The 18,904-nt window shown below is 44.3% G+C and overlaps 1 protein-coding gene across 2 annotated transcripts in view; it reads right to left on the reverse strand.

The window, feature by feature from the left end:
• Positions 1-550: 550 nt before the first annotated feature.
• Positions 551-18,904, reverse strand: part of FNDC1 (fibronectin type III domain containing 1) — a 97,745-nt gene continuing 79,391 nt past the window's right edge. For both annotated transcript variants that reach the window (XM_059940898.1, XM_059940899.1), the window contains 6 exons: positions 13,503-13,611; positions 8,809-8,888; positions 6,722-6,751; positions 5,785-5,946; positions 4,284-4,406; positions 551-1,334 (listed from right to left, as the gene is read on the reverse strand). In XM_059940898.1, coding sequence (XP_059796881.1) covers positions 1,219-1,334; positions 4,284-4,406; positions 5,785-5,946; positions 6,722-6,751; positions 8,809-8,888; positions 13,503-13,611 — 620 coding nt within the window. In that variant the 3' untranslated portion in view covers positions 551-1,218. The remainder of the gene's footprint in view (positions 1,335-4,283; positions 4,407-5,784; positions 5,947-6,721; positions 6,752-8,808; positions 8,889-13,502; positions 13,612-18,904) is intronic.

An 18,904-nucleotide genomic window follows, 5' to 3' on the forward strand; every position in this document is an offset into this window, starting at 1 on the left:
GTTCTTCTACCCTGAAACTTAGGAGAGAAGAGAAACCCTTCGTTCCCCAGAGCTGCCTGAAGACGTGGAGGTGCCACTCACATGGAAAGGACACCAAGTTTTAAGAAGAATTAAAGTGTCATTAAATAAACCCTCTCATGCTGCAGTTGAGAGGGGTAAGATGCTTATGTTTCAAGGAGTAGATACTGAGCTAGGCAGGAGAGGCGAAAGAAGTTTTTTTAAACTGGATTTTAAAATCATCTGGGACCTAAAATCTTAATCTGGAAACTTACTGGATATGTCCTCACAGAGACCACCAGCCCATTTCTCACGTGAGGATGGAAGGTGGAAATCACTCAGTTTGCCACTGGCTCACAGCTCGCATCGCTGCACCCCAATCATTTCCACAGCTCGGCAGCATTCACAGAAAGAACACATACCTTTCCATTCCTGCCGTGTTATACAGAGTACATGTTCTTTGGACCCTTCTAAAAAGATGTTAATAAACAGCACCTCTGCTCCAAAAAGTCCCACACACATTTATCTAGTGAACAAGTACAAATTTAGCAATTTTAATCAATGTCTTTGCAGACAAGTGTGGATATGTATATGCATATATACATATATATATATATATATATATATATATATATATATATATCAAAATTGAGAATTTACAAATAAGATTTGATACAATTGGTCTAGTGGTGGGTAAGTCCATAGAATAAATCTTAAGTAGGCTACATTTCCTTTGGTGGCATTTTTAGTAATTCAGTTCTACTGCATAGAAAGGGATCCAAAGCTTAAATTTAGCTATTTTTGGAGGAGTCCAGTGAGAACAAAGAACGTGGGTGGTGTTCCACAAAGCAAGCATGGCGTGTTTATGCTGGTCCCTGGAGATACCAAAGCGTCTGAACTTTGTGCCTGAAAAGTATGAAAATCACACCAGGCGTCCCGGTAGCTGCGCATTTCTGCCGTGTCTGGGATGAGCTATTATAAGCAAAACATGTGGAGAAGCAAAGTCAACAGCAACATTGAATCCTGTGTGTGGTCCAGGCCAAGAAGTAGGACTGAGCTCCAGATCAAAGATGCCTGAAGTGTCCGGTGTCCACCGTGTGGCCTTGCTGACACTGGGGACAGTGAGGCCTGGGACACCACCTCTTCTCCTGCTCACGGGCCCTAGTGCAAGTCAGTCGAGGGGGCCGGGCAGGGCGGGCTTCCAGCACGACCGTCCTGGGGTTACCACTTCCCTGGGATGGAAACCCCACACTCGTACCAGCCCACGTAGTAGTAGGGGCTTCCAAAACCTATGTTGCCAAAGCTGACCGGCTCCTGGCGGTACTGGCGATAGTAGCCTGGAAGGCAAAAGGAAAGAGAGGGAAAGAATAATGAGTAATATTGTGATTTATAATAGAAAACGTATATTTGGTCTTCATCTCCATTGTTGGCACAGAGCTCCTGAAGCCCTTGGGATTTCCTGAGTGACAAGAGCTATAAAGGTGTGTGGAATATTATTATATTCATAGTAAACCCTGTTCAACCACACCGGAGTTTATGCTAATGACGTGACTTTCCAAAAGCACCTAAGAATGAGGGCTGGTCGCCAGAGGAACCAACCGTGTGATTGTAGGCTGGGAAACTTCAGCCCCACCCACAACCTCCAGGGAGGAGAGAGGGGCTGGAGATTGAGTTCAATCACTAATGGTCAATGACTTCATCAATTGTGCCTATGTAATGAAGCCTCCAGAAAACCCCCAAAGGACAGGTTTGGAGAGCTTGCAGGTTGGCGAGCATGTGGAGATTCAGGCAGAGTGGTGCTTGGAAGGGGCATGGAAGCTTCCTGCCCTCCCCCATACCTTGCTTGCCCTATGCATCTCCTCCACCTGGCTCTTCCCAAGTTACCTCCTTTTATAATAAACCTCAATTTAGTAAGTGAAGTGTCTCTCTGAGTTTTGTGAGCCCCTCTAGCAAGTTAATCAAATCCAAAGAGGGGATCATGGGAACCTCTGATTTATAGCCTGTCCTTATCAGAAGGACAGGTGACAATGTGGACTTGTGATTGGCATCTAAAGTGGATGAAGAGGGGCAGTCCTGTAGGACTGAGGTCTGAAACTATGGCATCTGATGCTCTCTCTGGGTAAATGGTTTCGGAATAGAGTTGAACTGTAGAGCACTCACTGGTGTTGGAGAATTGCGTGGTGGTGCGGGAAAAGAACCCACACTTGGAATTGGTGTCCGTATCGTAGCATCAAAAGCACCTGAACCAACAGGAAGAATCCTCACCCTTACAACCTCCTTTCAGACAGAAGATTTCTGATAAGTTGGCCCTGTGACAGAAGTTACTTCCAGATAAATATGACCATTTTTGTGTGGAGTCACAATACCCACCCTCTGAGGTTTATCCCAAGGATGATTTGTGGGGCTAATCCAGTCACCACACGTGTGACACAGGTAGGAAAGAGTGCTCATTAGTCCTCCCTCTCTCCCTCTCTCCACAGAGGAAGATCATTTTAGTCAATCACAATGCAGCACTCCCAGTAGGGCAGGTCCTGAGCTGGGCAAGCAACCTTAACCAAGATTCCCACAGGATCTGGGGCCCCTGACTTGCCTAGAACCTCAGGCCTCCAAGATTTACTTCTTGGAATCTGCAGTAGACTTTCAGATCTTTCAAGCAAATCTCTCAGAGGAAAGAATCCTGTAGCAGTTCTGACCACTTCTCCTTTCAAGAAGAAGTGATACTCCAACCTCCTCAGAAAATGTTGGCAACTCAACAACTGCTCTCACCCCTTTGGCCCTGTGTCCTCTTGTAAGATGAAAGGTTACCTGCCATTCCACCAGTGAGTTTCTGATGAACCAGCACCTCTGTTCAGAGCCAAAACCATGACAACAGTCACAGAAACACAGTGAAATACAAATAATGCATTTAGTACTAATCCTGGGGCACTGCAAGATCCTGAAACAATTAAGAGATGTGGTGTATTATGTATGTTTATTGTGATTGTTTATTTTCTGTGTAAACTTGGCTAGGACATGGCATCCAGCTATTTGGTCAAATATTATTCTAGCTGTTTCTGTGAAATGATTTTCTAGATGAGATTAACATTTCAATCAGCAGACTTTAAGTAAAGCAGATTACTCTCCACAATGTGGGTGGGCCTCATCCAATTAGTTGAAGGCCCTAGTAGGAAAGGACTGACTTTCCCTGAAGAGAGGGGTCTTCTGCCAGAAGCCTGCCTTCGGACTAACTGCAGCATTGGCTCTTCCCGGGGTCTCTAGCAGGCTTGCTGGCCCACCCCGTAGATTTTGGACTTGCCAGCCTCCACAATCATAGAGCCAGTTCCTTAAAATAAATCTTGTTCTCTCTCTCTCTTTCCCTCTCTCCATCTCTGTCTCTCTCTCTCTCTCTCTTTCTCCCATTGGTTCTGTTTCTCTGGAGAACCCTGCCTAATATACTTGTTTTACTGTTTTGTGTATTTTAATGTATCTTAATTTTTTGAAAATGGGTAATCTTGGTACCACCGATGGTATTTTTTTCCAAACTAAAAAATGTTAAAGATCAGAACATCTTATATCTTAAAAAATGCCAGATCACTAGAAGTGCTGGACTTCATTCAGTTGTTCTGTTTATTTGTTTATTTGGGGGCTTGGGGTAGTTAGTAATGTATTACAAGTTGTTAACTTTGAGATTAATACACTTATTTTCACCTTGCAATGCCATCATGAAATAGTTGACACATGATCTCCTGAAGCATACCATGGTTGGTTTGTATTTGTTTATTTTTTCTTTCACTGGACTCTTGTTCATGGCATTCTCCACCTGGAAGGCTCTCTAATCTTTGCATGTATTTTTATGACTCAGCTCAGACTCTGCCTCTTCTGAAAACCTTCCCTGGAAGCCTCAAGTGGCAGCCCGCACTCTTTGAACTCAGACAGTAACTATAATCTGCACAATTACCTGACAATGGGACAATCATGTGACATAACTCTTGTCATTATTTGTACTTTAAGTTGCTTGCTCTTAGTTACCTTTCACATATTTGTCCTCCCTTCCCAATTACTGACCATGTTTCCTGAGAGTAGGGGTAAGGTCTTATATTCCTTTGTATCCCTACCTCTCCAAGGCTCACCCTAAACCCAGCATGTGGTAGGAGTATTTTGGTTCTTCCTTATTTTTATGCTCCAAAATTCCGCTAATATCCATCTTCAAATGGTAAACCAAGTGCGGAGCTATAGTGAATTTTCTCCTTATATCAGCCCTCCTCTCCACCCCCCAGTATATTACATTGGGCCTTTGTTCACATTACCTTGAATGGCAGGGAGGGCTTCTATGTAGGACTGAGGTCCTGTTCTTCCATCCAGGTGAGAATCCACAAATTGACAATGGTCTTCACCTCTTCCCCAACTGTCCCCAATGCTGTAGAATGTATCTGCATAAAGGAATACGATGAGTCAGTGACTGCTCCAGAACTGCCACAGCTGGCTTAGGAATTTGCACAAGCTTTGAAGTGGGCACATTACTTAAACTCTGTGTGTCATACTTTCCATGTTTGAAAGATGGTGATAATAGCACCGATCTCAAAGTGTTACAAGGATTCAGCAAGATCATGTAGGCTAAACACTTAGCAAGTGTTCATTAAAATGGAAACTACTAATATTATAGGCATTTTCAGCCTGTAAATGGGAGACCTTTCTACTCTTTGTTTTAAAAAGAAGGAGGAAACTCTGATAGGCAGAGAATGTATTATGAAATAATTATGAAAAGCATGAATACCTAGAAAAATAGAAGAAACTATTTTCATACATAACTAGAGGTAGGGTGTGTGTCTGTAGCATGTGGCGCTGTCCTTGGTCCTGAACCAGAGCTGCACAGTAGGGCAAAGTTGTTTCTCTCAACCCTGGGATACCAGACATGGCTGTGTAACCTCTCCCGGGAATTCTGAAGCAGAAGAGTAAAAGGGCAGTGTGCAAGAGGGGAAAAAAGAGCAGCAAGAATCAAACAGACTGGTTGTAGGGAGAGGCATATACACGGAGAAATTGCAAGAGTGGGGGATGGTTGGGGAGATTTTGACATTATCTAGAAATGATGAGCACTAGCAAGAAACAAAACAACAAAAAAACTGACCTATGACAAAATATAAACCAGCCGAGGAAAAGTTTTCTTTCTTTTTAAATGTATGTACTAGAAAAATTAAAAGTCGTGCAAATTTTGAAATACAAAACAATTTTCAGTAGGTGGGTGAGTTAAAACCAGCTGGGTAGAAATGGCATTTTGAAATGTTAGTAGTTCAAAGTAAATACTTATGTTATTCTTTGTTTTAATCCCCTACCATGATGAAAACAATGTAACTTTTGGACACAGAACAAATAGTGCAGCTCAGGTATGTTTCACCATCTACATTGTTTCTCTGTAAAGTTGTTCCAATGGCAAAAATCATAGGGGGTACTTTTCCTCAATACTTCCAGCTTACACTCATACCTTAAAGAAACTTAAAGGCCATTTTTCTTTGTTGTTAATGTTATGGGATTAACAACAAAGAGAAACGGCCTTTACGTTTCTAACAGAATTTTGGATTTCATTCCTAAAAAGTAGTAGATTTAAAATATATACATATATTCCTGGGTACCAATGTAAATACTAGTCACTCCAGAATAGAGCCTGCAAAACTGGTTTGCACTTGAGCCAGACTGAGATGTGATGCGTCCATACCTCAAATGCATTCTGATGCACCTGCTATGTCAAGATAGCATCTGATAAACTAAAAGCTTTCCACACCTTCCCATAGCACACCGTCCCTAAAGACCTACCTTTCAGGTTATCACTGAGGTAGATCTTATACCGCAGTGAATTACAAAGAACAACTCCCACAAACTTTCTGTACCACGTCCGCTTCACATACTGTCGGCCGTGGCAGTCCGTGTAGCCAGGGTCATGTTTGAAAGCAAATGGGATCCAGATGGGCTCACCACCTAGACAACACACAGCACACCTTCTAAGTCATGGCGTTTCACAGTGTTTATTCTTGCACAAAATACCAGAGAATTTGATTTATTCACTGGGACTTCCCCTTCTCTCAGGGCTTTTCTGAGCAGTTTTCCCACCTCCCAGTGGTCTCTCTCTCTCTGTCTGTCTTTTCTCTTCTTTCTTTGTACTGAAGTACAACTGGGGAGTTCCCTGTACCTGAATGCAGTTAACGTATTTGCATTTCTATAAAGGATTCTCAGAGTAAGAAAAAGCCTAATTTAAGCCAAGGAACATAAGCTATAATGGCAAATTTGACCTTGCCAGGGCATGTCACCCTACCTCCCCAGCCCCCAAATCCCTCAGCACAGGCACCTCCTGTTCTTGTCACTCATAAGACCAGTCTTGAACTTAAGCAATAGGTCTTCCTTGGTTTATTTGCAAAACAAAGTAAAATTTTGTCGTACACTTAATGCATTTTGCTATCTTTTCAGCAATTTAAAATATTCAAAGGGGTTATGGAAATAAAGTTATCTATTTTCATAGATACTGGCCACCCATAATGGTTTTTATAGATATTGGCTGCTATGGCCCTATTTAATAATTTCCAGAACATGCTTTTCCCTAGATTAGGATGATGGGTGCAAAGAAACCATAGAAGTTGTCAGAAAATTATGAAAATACAAAAACGGTTCAGCGTGTCTACCTGTAACCATAACAATCTCATATTCAATATTCAACTTGATTACTAGAATGTCAAGTTTATCAAGAAGAGAAACTTACCTGGTGGCCTCACAACAAGCAAAGGATTATCTGTAGAATGAAAAATAAATAATTGACTTCACTACTTCATCACACAGCCATGCAACTGTTGGAATGTTTTTTTTGTAATTAAAAGAACTAACCAAGCTAGAATAGATAAAGAAAGTGTAAGATTCATTTGACAGATGCCAAGACATTCCCTTAGTTTTTATTTTCTAGGCATTTCCTTTCAAGAAATACTCTTTTCTATTTATATTGTCTTGTTATTTATATAGAAGGTGTGGGTCCTTGAAGATAATATTTTGACATTGGGTACTACAAAATAATTCAATACTCATTTTGTTTTAAAATGTGTCCATCTTGGGAAAACAGTTCAGTGGTTTCTTAAAAAAGTAAAAACACACACCTACTATGCAATCCATCCATTCTACTCTTGAGTATTTACCCAAGAGAAATTAAAGCATATGTCCTGAAAAATACTTGTACATGAATGCTCATGGCAGATTTATTTGTAATAGTCCAAAAGTAGGAACAATCCAATGTCTATTAACAGGTGAAGAGATACAAACTGTGGCACATACAATGGAATACTGCTAAACAATAAAAAAGAATGAACTACTTATAAATATGACAACATGGATGGATCTCAAAAGGATGCTAAGTGAAAGAAGCCAGACAAAAGAACTCACACTGTATGATTCCATTGATACAAAATTCTAGAAAGTGCAAATGAATCCATAGCGACAGAAGGCCAATGAGTGGTTGTCTGAGAAGAGGGGAGAGGATGGGCACACGGGGAGGGAAGGGAGGGCTGGATTGTACAGCAGCAGGAGGAAACCGTCGGGGTGATGGAGCTGTTCACCAGCATGAGTGCAGTGACGGCCCCAGGGGTATAAACATACCTCACACCTTCCTCAGCTGTACACTTTGAGGATGAACAGTTTACTGTATGCCATTTCTACCTCGATAAAGCTGTTTTAAAACATGTCTATATCTTAGCCCAAATAGTGCCACTTAATATGAAACTGCATTGTAAGGAATTCTGCTTTAGAAGAAGTTCATTTTTATAAAATACAGGCCAGGTAAACATGGGCCATCCTTTTTTTTTTTTTCTTAATTATCACAGAGTAAAATTACTCTTTTAGGGTACACATCCTATGAATTTTTAACACACGTATAGACTCATGGAACTCCACCACGATCACACCGAACATTTTCATCACCCCAAATCTGCTTTGTGCTGCCCCTTTGTACAGCCCGTTCACTCTGACATCATCTGCTATCTATAAAATAAAGTGACATACCATTAGCTGTAAGTGTAAATGCTTGTTTTACTCTCCTGCTCTTAGGAAATAATCTAACCAAATGGAAGCGACAGCCACGTTAGTGTGGAGCCGACCCAGCTGGGCTTCTGTAAGTGCCTGTCTTGGGACCATGGGTACCAACTCTCCAGCCTGGCTTCCTATACAGAAAGGCTGCCAACCCGGCACCTGCCACCATGGGCCAGCTCTGTGTGTACCGCCTCAGAGCACGACGACGGGGACATTTCCCTGAAGGGCTTGAGAGCTCTGCACACCAGCATCCCAAAGTAGGGACATCCTCTGAGTGATATTGCTTGCAAGACGGACAGTATTTTAATTAGACCCTCCATATTAAGTAGAGACATTTTTGTCTCCTAGTAAAGGAAGCAACTTAGAGATTTGACTAATTGAAAGAAACAACTGCTCCTCAGGTCACATGACATTTATGCTCTTCAGCTGTTCGCAATTAAAAACACAAAAGGAATTTATCTCTGTAACTAAATCTCTACAGATAGATTCAAACTTTTCCCACACAGTTGAAAACTAGATTTTTTTTCCCCCCCTTTTCATTGGAATTTGACCTTTTCACTTCCCAGGCAGTTCCAATGAAGATTACTTTAAACTTTATTATCCAACTTTTAGCTTAGCAGAAAGAAAATCATGTTTATCTTATAAAATGACATCCAATATGAACTGATTAAAGAGAAGAGGATTTAACTTCTTCAGTTTTTATTCTATTGTAGACATGATTTCAGATTACTTGTTTTTAAGAAAAGGAAAAAAACGAGAACATGAAGTCACCCATACCTGATTCTGTGACAAATGAGACCGAAGGGCTGATAGGTCCATAGCCGTGAGGATTTTTGGCCTGAACTTTAAAATAATACCTGAAATTGGAAGAAAACATTTTTTGAAAGAGAACCTTGTTTAATTTTTGTGTAATGAGACAAACACCCAAACTATTCAGCACCTACTCTGTGGCAGGGTTTGAGTCCTATTTTTTACAAATGCATACACCACTGCTATTTCTTCATGTTATTTCTAAACTTTCTCATTTTCAAATAACTTTTCAAAACAATACATGTGACTAATGGGAACACAGGGGCATACTGGGCAAACAGGTCACTTAGATTGTGTGTGTTACTTAGAGCATCAAGGGTTGAACTGCCCCGCGCAGGCCCGTCCTTGGATGGAATGGTCTCCTCTTGTCCCGTCTTGAGTTCTACTGACCCAGAGGGAGAAGCCGGAGCAGTGAAACGCTTACCAAGCAGAATTCCAATTTTAACCTAATTCTAATCACTGGACTTTGTGTGAAAAAGCAGCATGTTTGACAGTGTGATGATGCAAACCCATTGTTGGCAGGGAGAAGGCTAAGCCGTCCAGAGGCTGGTCTCCTCGGGGGAACTAACATGACAACAGTGTTCTGGGTGCAGGACAAGTGCTATGCTTGGCTCTGGAGCCTTAAAGTCACTGAGTTTCCAGCTTCTGTGCCTCGAGGAAAGAGAAGCAAGTCCGGGAAGGGGAAGTGGAAAAGGCCTGGAGAGGCTTTGCTGTGGATTAATCTTTTTCTTGGAACAGAGAATGTGCTAGAAAGCACATTGTCTGAATCAGCCTGTTCATCTAGAGGGAGAATGACAAGCCCGGTAGATTGGGGGTCCCAGAGCATCTTACTTTGGACTCTGATGACCTATAAGGACCAAAAGTAGTGATGAGAAAATACCGGAAACCAACACAGTTAAGACCCACTCTACCTACTGCTAATCTCTGTGTTGTCCTCCCCTCTGGGATTCCAGGTATTATCTGTGGTCTCTTAGCCCCTAACTATCAATACTTCCAGGTAAAGAAGGCGGGTAAAAAAATCCCTGTGAGGGGAAGCTCTCCACCACTTCAGAGAGTTCAGAAGGAGTCTTGGTTTCCAGCCAGCAGAAGCTACACTTCAATGTTACAAAATCCTGTATTTGATTGTCAGACACACAGATCACGTGCACTAATAAAGATACCCTAAATTTTTAAAAGGAGAATTATTTACATTTAGAGAGCAAAGGCATGTGTCTGCGGCACCTCTGCCCTGGCACCAAGCCTCCTGAGTTTCTGAGCTTCTGAGAACCCCAAGGGAGCCTCTGGTCTCACAGTTACACAGAGATATTTGACTTGGGGTTTGATTAAACAGAGAGCAAAGAAAAGCCCATTCGGTAAAATCAAGTCTTCTTTTAAGCTTTCCAAGAAAGTATACTCACACCTCATTTAGGACAGAATCCATTTTTAAATTTCATTTTTTTTAAAAAAAAGGTATGCACAATTAAGAACATAGGAATTCCCAAATCTCAATTCACTCAGCATTTCGTGTTTTCTCAGTTGTGCGTACTTTTAACTCGGCGGTCGTGGAGTTATTTAAGGCAAACTCTGCTGGCAGTTCAAGCAGTGGGTTGGGCATACATCAATGATAACAGTCAAACTTTATGGATACTTTTTTTTCCTTAAAAAAGTAGGAAATCGAAACCTAGAGAGTGACACTGATATTCGGAGGCTACAGGGGACCTTTCTGTTGACTATTTCTCAAGCCATCCCTGGAGCCAACCTGCTACCCCCTCCCCAACTCCACAGAGGGAAACACCCTGTGCAGTTGAGGAGATGGCAGAGGGATGACCAATTGGCTGAGAGAGACTATTCCGATTTCTTGCTTGTATCCATTTTGATTTACCACTGAAACCTACGTATTCTCCAAATCTACCCCCCTGTTCACACAATAATTCCAGCCCTCCACAAAGCCCACATGGCCCGGTTCTAGAGATGTATTCCCACTTGAACTCACCTAATATGTCAAAGTAAGTTTAAATATGCTGAGCTGAAAAACAACATGGGATTATGAAAGAAGTAAAATTCCTATTTTCAAATACCACATTAAATTTTTCCTACAGACTAACATGTATATTTCATACCCTGAAGAGTCTCTGTCTCACCCAAGTAACAAAAGCAATCCATGCCTTGCCTTCTTATACAAGCTTCTGGCACCTTCTTTTGAATAGCCTGCCTCCATGGTGACAAATCTTTGTACTTTAGGTATGGACTTAAAATATGAAGATTCCAGAAAGCGATTCAGGGCTGAGTTGGGTGAATAAGGTGGACAATGCCCACTTAATCTTGTCAAAAAAGAAGATTCAGTTATAAAGAACCAAAGCCAGTTTTTACATCCTGTCTCCTCTTGGGCCGGACCGACTTCTGCGTCTCTTACAAGGACTCTGAAGGGGGTCCTGAGAAGCCCTGAGGACTGTGCAGAGGATGGGGAGACGCAGCCTCCGTGGAATAAGCACGTGGATACTCCAGTGAGCCCATCGGAGATGCCCTGTGTTAGGGTAACGCGGGGAAAAATGAGCGTCCTTACATCGTGGCACGCTTCCCGAGCTGTAAAAATTCAGCAGCTGTTGGAGGGGTCCGGAGGAAGTCTCTGTGGGAGGCAGCACACGCCCCGCTTCTTTCCGGCCAGCCCACTCCCTCCGCAGAACGAACGAACCACGGGGCAGAGGCAGCTGCTGCTCTCAGCCTGTCTATCAGGGCGCTCAGTGTGGGTGGACGCAGGACTCGAGCCTCAGGGGACACTAGGGCCCTCTGGGACCGGCTGGTCCAGCCTCCAGCCTCCTCTCCTCCACATTCCCCCGTCCCCCCACCACATCAGCCTCCTTCTCTTCCTTAAACACACCGGCTTCCCAACACCCTTCCTGCCTGGAGCAACTTGACCCCCTCACCCACCTTCTCCAGGTGAAGTGCTGCTTATCTTACTCGCCATGGAAGCTCACCTGACTACACGCTAACCCCCAAGCTCAGGCAAAAAGCCCCCTATTATACCCTCAGAGCACAGTGTACTTCTCCCTCACGACACTGGCCGGGGAAAGTTCATACTTATGCGTCTATAAACCATCTGTCTCCACCAGGCTGTGCGAGCCATGAGGGGCCGCGGTGTACTGTGTACCCCTGCCCCACGCCCTCCCCACGCCCACTGCTCTCTCCTGTGTGAGGCCCGGTGCCTGGCCCTGAGCAGACACCCAGTAAGCGCTTACCGGTGGATCGTGGACACTCAGCCATACCTACTGAAAGAATGAATAAACCATCCTACATGACCGTGCCCTGATATTATGCAAACCTCACCATCAGTTTGGTACCAAAAGTTGCCACAGGAACGCTGGACTGTGGAGGGTGCAGGAGACTGGGATTTGCAAGGAGCCATGAGGCCAAACATCCCTAAGGCCTCTTTCAGCTGATACTGAGGCTGTGCTGTAAAAACGTTCACTCTGCCCACAATAAAAAAATGGGATGTTGACTTCGTTTTCTTTAGTTTTATTCTTTTTGTAATGAATCAACTTTTCGTTACTACGAGGGAAGAGCTAAGAAAAGTGCTCTCTCAGTTTCCTGTTTTTTATTTGCTGAATCTCAAAATTTATAACAGTTTATGAAAGCTCAGTCCAAGGGAGCCCAGGACATTAACAGGCCCTGAGGAAAGTTCTCCGCTAGTGCAGAAGCCTCTCGGTGCCCGAGGATATTGTCCAGTTTCTATCCCTTTCAACACATTTCCGTTTAAGGAGAGTATTTTGTTCCAATCTCCTCTGTGTTCCTCTGACTCTATAAAAAATGGGAGACCTGGGTCCAAGTCACTTCACTTAGAACACTTTGCTATGGAAATACAGTGGCTTGACGTGACACGGTGTGCTAGAGCCATTCTACAGGCTTCAGAGAGCCGATCGTTAAATATCAAGAATTCCGCAGACCCAGGGTAGCTCAAAATTGGCCATGGTGGGAGAAATTGGCAAATACCATTAACCAGTTGTTATTGTTTTTGGTTTTTTTTTTCCCAGAGAGCCAGTTTACAAGCACACCACAGTTCGACCATTGTTTTCTTTCCTGATGGTTGTTACCAGCAAAACCAGATAGTATAAAACAGGAAATGCACACTCATGCTGTTTGTACCCTCGAAACAAGTTCTGCATATTTCACACTGGGGGCTCACTCTCAGATGGCCCTCTGGCTAGCGAGCCACTGCCCCGACTAGGTTACATGCTTCTTGTAACCGTTATTAATGTGTAAAATACATCTTTCTTGAATGATCTGAACTTGTACAGTATAGAGTCTGAGTAATTGCTGCTCCATCAATGTCACGTACAAAGCTTGTGCTGCCTAAGCCACCATGGGGTGAGTGCAAACAGATCGATCCCCTTTCAACACACAGAGCAACCTTTCCTTCCCCAGTGGTGGGTAGTTTTAGTCTCCGGAAAATAGGGAACAAAATAGAAATACAATAATCTAACAATTACGGTGCCCATAGTGCTTTCTCCTAAGAAAAATACATGACATATGGTAAGCATTCATTGATAGTCTATGAGAACTAACTAGAGAATTCAAAAGAAATCATAAAAACATTTTTGATTAATCCTTTCCTTTTCAACCTAAGGATATCCATGACCAGGCACGCAGGTCTCATTTTCCGTTTGTAAATGAGTGACACATCATACCTTGTGTTTGGCTTCAGGTTCTCAATGGGCAGGTGAGTTACTGATGAAGCTTGGGTGGACCACTTGTTCCTGATGAAGTCTTCATAGGATGCACTGTAAACTAAGTAACCTACAAGTGAAAAGGAGGCAGAACCCAATGAGCATCAAGGAACCGCATCACACCGGAGGCATAACCCAGGGGAGGATGATGGGGAGGAAACAGTGGCGTGGAGGCAGCTCTGTGGGAGAAGTCAAGAAGGGGAGTGTGTTGGGTCAGGATGGGGTAGAACGCTGGTACCCACTGGTGAGACCAGACGCAGATAACAAAATTAAAGACGCTTCCCGATGACTAGCTGGTTCCCTACTTCTCTTCCTTGTCCTCATCTCCCACATTCCCTGGCCTTCCTCATCTCCTTAGAACTAATAACATCTGTGAACACGCAGCAGAAGAAAAGAGCAGTGACCTCCACACAAGTATTTAAGAAGTTCCCGGTATAGATATATACAATTGTCCTTCACGTGAAACAAAGAAACCGTGATGGTGAATGCCGTGTGTGTGGCTGAAAGACCCCAGACTCACGGTGGGTGATCTCCTCACCTACTGCTATCGGCTCTCCTTTGGTTTCTAGTTGTTGAATACCTCTGCCTGCCCTTGACCTCATGTCTAGTGACAACAATCAGGCAGCTCTTTTCTCTGCCTTATCTGCTGTTAATGGGCCTCAGCAGGTGGGCCCTCAGCCCTGGCACCTGCCCAGCCTTCAAGGCTGCCTCATTAGGCCAAGTGAAGCTCACGTCACAGCTTCACACATTCTTTACTTACGTTGGAAGGAAATCGTTGTCAAGTACTTTCTACGTGCCAAACATTATGCCGAATCCTTTGGATTAAGTTTTACTTTGATGAATTCTCCTGGTCCTAGTACATAGGTTTCCCTGCCCTCATTCTGACACATGAGGAGACTGAGTCTTAGAGAGGGGGTAAAAATCTGGTCCAAGTTCACACTCGTTAATTCATTCAACAAATATTTGTTGTGTGCCTTCTATGTGTCAGACACTATACTAAGTGCTGGAGGTCAAATGGTGACTCGCTTTATCTAAAACTCCAGGGGCAGTAGGCAGGCAGACAAACAGGATTATACAGCTGTGATGAGAACTAAGAAGGAGCAGTCCATGTGCTGGGGGACGGGGGGTGGGCAGAGCTTCCCCAGGGCCCCGAAATGGGGCTGACGACTGAAGGATGGGAAGCAGCTAAGATGCATGGTAGGAGGTGGGGTGGATTCCAGGTAGAGGGAAGTCCTGGGCAAAGATGCTGAAGAGGGAGGAACCAGGAGAAGGCGGAGCCTCAGAGTGGCAGGGTGGGAGTGGGGGCGACATGAAATGAAGCTGAGGAAGCACAAAATGGAAAAAATATGCAGGGCCCTATGGTCATGAAGGCTTTTCCTTTTCATTCTAGAAGAAATGGAACACACTGAAGGGGTGACACAACAAGACTGTCTTCAGCGCATCTCTCTGGTGCCAAACGGAGAACCGACAGGCTGTGGGGCATGGGTGGGGTGGTCTAGCTGGACAGCTGTCACAATATCCAGGTGAGAGGTGGTGACAACTCAGGTACCGTGGTAGTTAATGCAGAGAAACGGATGTGTGCAAGAGAAATCTGAAAGGTGAAGCTGACAGGATTTAGTGATCAACTGAATATGGAGGGGAAATAAAAGGAGATTTTAAGATGACTCCAAAGCTTCACGCTTGCAAAAATGGGTGGAAAAGTGAGGGCTTCTCTGCGATAGAAAACCCAGATGAGCAGGTTTGGGGCTCAGAAGGATCATGAGTTTGCTTCTGGATTCGCTGACTCTGAGATGCTTTGGAGACATCCCGGTGTCGATGTCAAGTGGACATGATTTTACTGTTTGAGGCTCAGAGGAGAGGCGGGCTGGGCCTTGAGCTATAAACCAGTGACTCCTCTCCCAGATGAAGTAAAACCGTGTGCGTGCGTAAAATCCTGGAGCGAGAGAACACAGAGTAAGAGGAAAAGAGAACTTAGGACCAAGGCTTTGGCAAGTCCGATCTTTAATGTTTGGTCAAAGAGGGTGAGCCTGTGAGGGAGACTTGGGTTGAGAGAATTGGATCGCAGGGCAAGGAGGAAAAGATCAAGAGCATCAAACGCATCTAAGAGGCAGACAACTTTATCTAGCGACCCGTTCTCTCTGACTGCCTCCAGTAAGACCTATTCTGGGGATGGAAAGAGCGGATGAGAGTCACACGGCTAATTACCAGGCACACAGGGAGCAGAAAGCAGCAGAGGCACTGGGCTCTGAAGCCCTTCCACGCTGCTTTCCGGAGGAATTCATTCTTCTCTTTTTTCAACAAGTATTTCATGGGGGCCTGGGAAGGGCTGCTGCTCTCTCCCTAGGGTTCCCTCCTCCTCTGAGGACAGCTACATCAAGCCACACATGCTGCATATAACAAGGGCACATCCTCGCACATGTGCCCGAGGAACCCTGTTTTGACGGGTCTGCCTGGCTCACCCGCCTTGAAATCAACTCCATCAGAACCCTGTGCTTCGTCCCACGTGCTACGCAGGTTTCTCTGCTTATCCTTGGGTCTGAATTTTTATAATGTGCTTTCTGAGCACGTGTAACTCCTGCTTTCTCTGTTCTTGTCAAAACCTGTCCTGGAAAATCTCAGAGGCCATCATGTGGGTGATTTCCTACGGAGTCACTCCTGACGGAGTAACTGCCTCATTCACTGGGACTGATCAGGGAAAGCAACGGGTTGCAGGCCTATTCACTCTGCAGGAGTTTCGTATCGTTTGGATACCACCTGGTTACATGTTGACTCAACCGCTTGTGAAAGAAAGTAGAGCTGGTGGAAACCAGCAGAGCGCTCAATATCTCACGGAGCTACCAGGACCCAAATGCCCTGCAGTGGGTCCAGAAGTGTGATGTTCTGTTTGGGTCTAGGAGGTATCTGTGTATCCACTTTGCTTCGCTGTTCTACAGCTAAAAGAGCTGGTGCTTGACTCATTTGCTGATGAAGAGCTCCCACGATATTCTCTTTTAGCCTCTGGGGTCTAAACAGCCCTGCATATTGCAGGGCTGTCGTGCGCTGAACTATTCCACAGTAAACAGCTTCATAGTATCCGCACAACTTCTACTGGGAGTGCCCGAATCCCTATAAATACCTCAGCCATATTATCTATGCTCGTGGCATGAGTACTCGTGATTAGGGCACTGAGGTTTGGTTTAGGGTTAGGTGTAGAGTATGTGTTGATGAGATGACCTCAAAGTCTCCAGGGAGCTCTGGAAGGCTTGGGATGTGAAGTTAACAAGAGCATGTGTTTCAGAAGCACGCCCTCTATGGGATGATACAGGAACTGCTTCGGAGTTAAGTCCAATGACATTTACCGGGAGTTCTCTGAAGGCTCCTCACGCTCCAGCCCTTGAGGCATGTCTAAGGTGGCTGGCGCTCTCATCCTGTATCCATCCTTCTGTTTTTCAGAAGCCCCGTGGCTCAGGGCACAGTGGTATATTTATTCTAAGTAACATCTGTTATGCAAGAGATCAAAAGCTAAATAGCTTAAGATTTTCCATTATTTTTTTTTTTCTGTATGCTTGCTTGCTTGCTTTTCAAAATTGCCATTCGTAAAATCATATTCAGTTAATAAAAGGATTTTCTGGCTGTTCTGACTACAAGCTTTCCTCCTTCCATTGACTTATTCGTTTTCTATTAGGAACATGCTGGACTTCACAGAAGCTGGCCTCTGCGGCCTATGCAGCTCACAGGCTGGGGGGGACCAGCACTTACAGTTACACCAAGACTCCGCCCCCTTGATCTGTACCCTCTCTCTCCCCTGGCCCTTCCACCTTACCTGGCACAATAGCCAGGCACTCTTTCCTGTGTTCCTTATCCTGGTTTTGGAGCTGCTGTGCAAACTCCATTAGAAAAGTTGCTCTTTGGATGTGCTTGGATATTTTCTTATTTTAAGAGATAATATTGGGGACATAAAGCAAAAGCACTAAAAATTTTGAATTCGATGAACCACACTAGCATAATAGTGACAGATAATATGTCAAACTCTGACTTACAGCACCATCTCCAGTCCCGAGTCACACACACACACATATGTTCCTTCCTCTTACATAACTAACTGACCCGAAAAGAATCATTTGCAAAAGAAGGGTCTATTCAAAAAAACATTAATTCTTTACTGTAAGAACTTATCTCAACAAATTTATCCTCAAATATATCCTTGGCAGAATCAAATGAACTCATGAACATCTCACAGGCCAAGACCTAGGAGGCTCAAGATCCCTGGGCACTTTTCCATCACATCTGGGTCCCATCTAAGGAATTCAGGGACACAGAGACTGGTTTGGAAGCACCCAGCAGACATGGAAAAAAGGGAAGAGGCTGAGTCACGACCCCAGGGTTGACTGTGACTCCGGGTAGCGCACAATAGGAGCTCTTTAATCACCCATGCTGTGGGATCTCATCTTACATGTGGCTCTGTGGACTCCCTGGCTATTTGCAGGATTATAGAGTATAAGAGCTGTAACGACATTTTGCATAGGAGGAAAACAAGGTCCAGAGAGATGAAGTAGGTAGGAGGAAAAGCAAGGTCCAGAGAGATGAGGTAGGTAGCTCAAAGTCAGAAAAACCAATTTGGGACTAGGATTCAGGACTTCTGACTTCCATCTAGTGCTCTTCATACTACCCCACAAGGCTTCCCGTACTGCCTCTATTTCATCCTTTTAAAGGAAGACATCTGCGTTCATCCATCCAATTCATCATCCAATTCATGCATCTGTCCATCCATTTAACCTATCCATCCATCCTTGCATCCATCCATCATTCATTTATCCAATCCACCCATTCACGTATCCCTCCTTCCATCCATCCACCCACTCATCCATCATCCATCCACTCATCCATCATCCATCCACTCATCCATCCATCCACCCACTCATCCATCATCCATCCACTCATCCATCATCCATCCACTCATCCATCATCCATCCACTCATCCATCATCCACCCACTCATCCATCCATCCACCCACTCATCCATCATCCATCCACTCATCCATCATCCATCCACTCATCCATCATCCATCCACTCATCCATCATCCACCCACTCATCCATCATCCACCCACTCATCCATCATCCATCCACTCATCCATCATCCATCCACTCATCCATCATCCATCCACTCATCCATCCATCCACCCACTCATCCATCATCCATCCACTCATCCATCATCCATCCACTCATCCATCATCCATCCACTCATCCATCATCCATCCACTCATCCATCATCCACCCACTCATCCATCATCCATCCACTCATCCATCATCCATCCACTCATCCATCCATCCACCCACTCATCCATCATCCATCCACTCATCCATCATCCATCCATCCCTTAT

The sequence above is a fragment of the Balaenoptera ricei genome, chromosome 12 (assembly GCF_028023285.1).
Source record: "Balaenoptera ricei isolate mBalRic1 chromosome 12, mBalRic1.hap2, whole genome shotgun sequence".
Classification (NCBI taxonomy): Eukaryota; Metazoa; Chordata; class Mammalia; order Artiodactyla; family Balaenopteridae; genus Balaenoptera; species Balaenoptera ricei.